Source organism: Octopus sinensis, linkage group LG16 (assembly GCF_006345805.1).
Source record: "Octopus sinensis linkage group LG16, ASM634580v1, whole genome shotgun sequence".
NCBI lineage: Eukaryota > Metazoa > Mollusca > Cephalopoda > Octopoda > Octopodidae > Octopus > Octopus sinensis.
In genome coordinates this window covers 17048219-17049918 of record NC_043012.1, presented here as the reverse complement: position 1 = coordinate 17049918, position 1700 = coordinate 17048219, and the positions used below count along the sequence as shown (strand labels likewise).

Below are 1700 nucleotides of genomic sequence, written 5' to 3'. Positions count from 1 at the left end.
TATAGCAGAAGACACTTGCCCAAGATGCCACGCAGTGGGACTGAACACAGATATGTATATATAAAAACACATAGATACATACACACATACATATATACACATACGTTCACACGTATGTATGTATGTATGTATGTATATATGTATGTATGTCACATATTTAATGTGTGTTGTTTAAACGCTTTTAGGCTGTGATCTTTCGTCCAGGGAAAGTTCCTTTAAGGACGCATTATACCTCAAAACCTCATACCTCAAAACGTATTGCTCTGGAGAGGAACAAGAACGACACAGAGATATTTCGCTGCTGTTTCACTGATAATACAAATAGTTACACAACGTACATATACATAAATATGGACAGAGAGACACTTACAAACACACACACACACACACACACACACACACACACACACATACATACATACATACATACATACAACATACATACATACATACATACATACATACATAAAAAGTAAAGGGGCTGGGGTGATGGTCAAGAGTAAAAAGTTTCCGGAAATGTTAGAATTAAATAAATACTACAGAATGAAATGAGACACAAATTAAATTAAGTTGAATTAAATTATATTAATTTTTTAGAAAAACATGGAAAACACAAACATTGTTACAGATCTTAGTTTCGAAAACAAAAGTATATATACGACAATATTAAATAATATAAATTTATTATATAATCATATAATAATAGTCCACTTCTCTGGAAATTTTTTACCATCATAGAAGTACGTTTTTTTTATCATACTTGCTCATATCTTCTTGTTTTCTTCTTTTTTGTTTTATTTTATTTTTTTGTTGCTTTACCCCCATCCATTTTTTTTTTTTGTTGTTTCATTTGGCAGAGAAATTCAGAAATTTGAAAGAGATTTTATGTTGTTCTTTTATTGTTGTGGTCTTTTTCCGTCTTCCTTAAATTGATTTCTAGACGTTTTGCTTTTTCCCCCAAAAGTTATAGTTTTCATTTTTACTTTTAAGAGAACAAGTTTGAAAGAGTAACGGATGAAACACATCAATAATTGCACCAGTCCTCTGCAATCCAGCTAATAAGAAACGCGTGGCGTTTATACATGTCATCGGGAAGTTTGCCGCTTTCCAAGTAAGGCACAGAGGACCTTTTCAGCTGCTCCAGAAAGTTTCTAAAAGGGTCCACGAAACCTCGGCCAACGGTGATGATGCCTCGCTGGTCTCTTGATGACTGAGCACTCCGCGGAATTCCAACTGTCGATGCTGGTGTACATACCTCCATCATGCCCGTGTCTACCTGTAAAGGTTGGATTGCTTTGATGTAGAATTCGCTAGTTCCATGACACTGGAGGATAGCAAGAGGCACCATGGTTAGCGCTTCGGCCACGACAATAATCCCAAGTGTCGTTCCAACATACAGGTGGCCTGTAATGACATTCATAGCTGTGACGAGGCAGGTCTTCTCTGGAAAAGAAAAAGAAAAAAAAGTGTATGAAAGACTAGTATATATAACTAGACACAAGCATGGCTGTGTGGTTAAGAAGCTAGCTTTGCAATTACAGAGTTTTGAGTTCAGTCCCACTGCACGGCACCTTGGGCAAGTGTCTTCTATATACCTTGTGTTGAGGAATGCATTATGAGTAAATTTGGTAGATGGAAACTGCGTGGGATTCCATTGTGTGAATGAGATGGGGCATGTGTGGATGTGCGTGTTTGCATGC

At 36.7% G+C, this 1700-nt stretch overlaps 1 protein-coding gene across 2 annotated transcripts in view; it reads right to left on the bottom strand.

The window, feature by feature from the left end:
• Window positions 1-912: 912 nt before the first annotated feature.
• The window catches only part of LOC115220350 (leucine-rich repeat serine/threonine-protein kinase 1-like), a 235349-nt gene continuing 234561 nt past the window's right edge, over window positions 913-1700 (bottom strand). The window contains exon 35 of one of the 2 annotated variants that reach the window (XM_029790458.2): window positions 913-1443. In XM_029790458.2, the coding sequence (XP_029646318.1) occupies window positions 1025-1443 (419 nt within the window). In that variant the 3' untranslated portion in view covers window positions 913-1024. The remainder of the gene's footprint in view (window positions 1444-1700) is intronic. The other variant, XM_036509925.1, reaches the window with a different exon arrangement.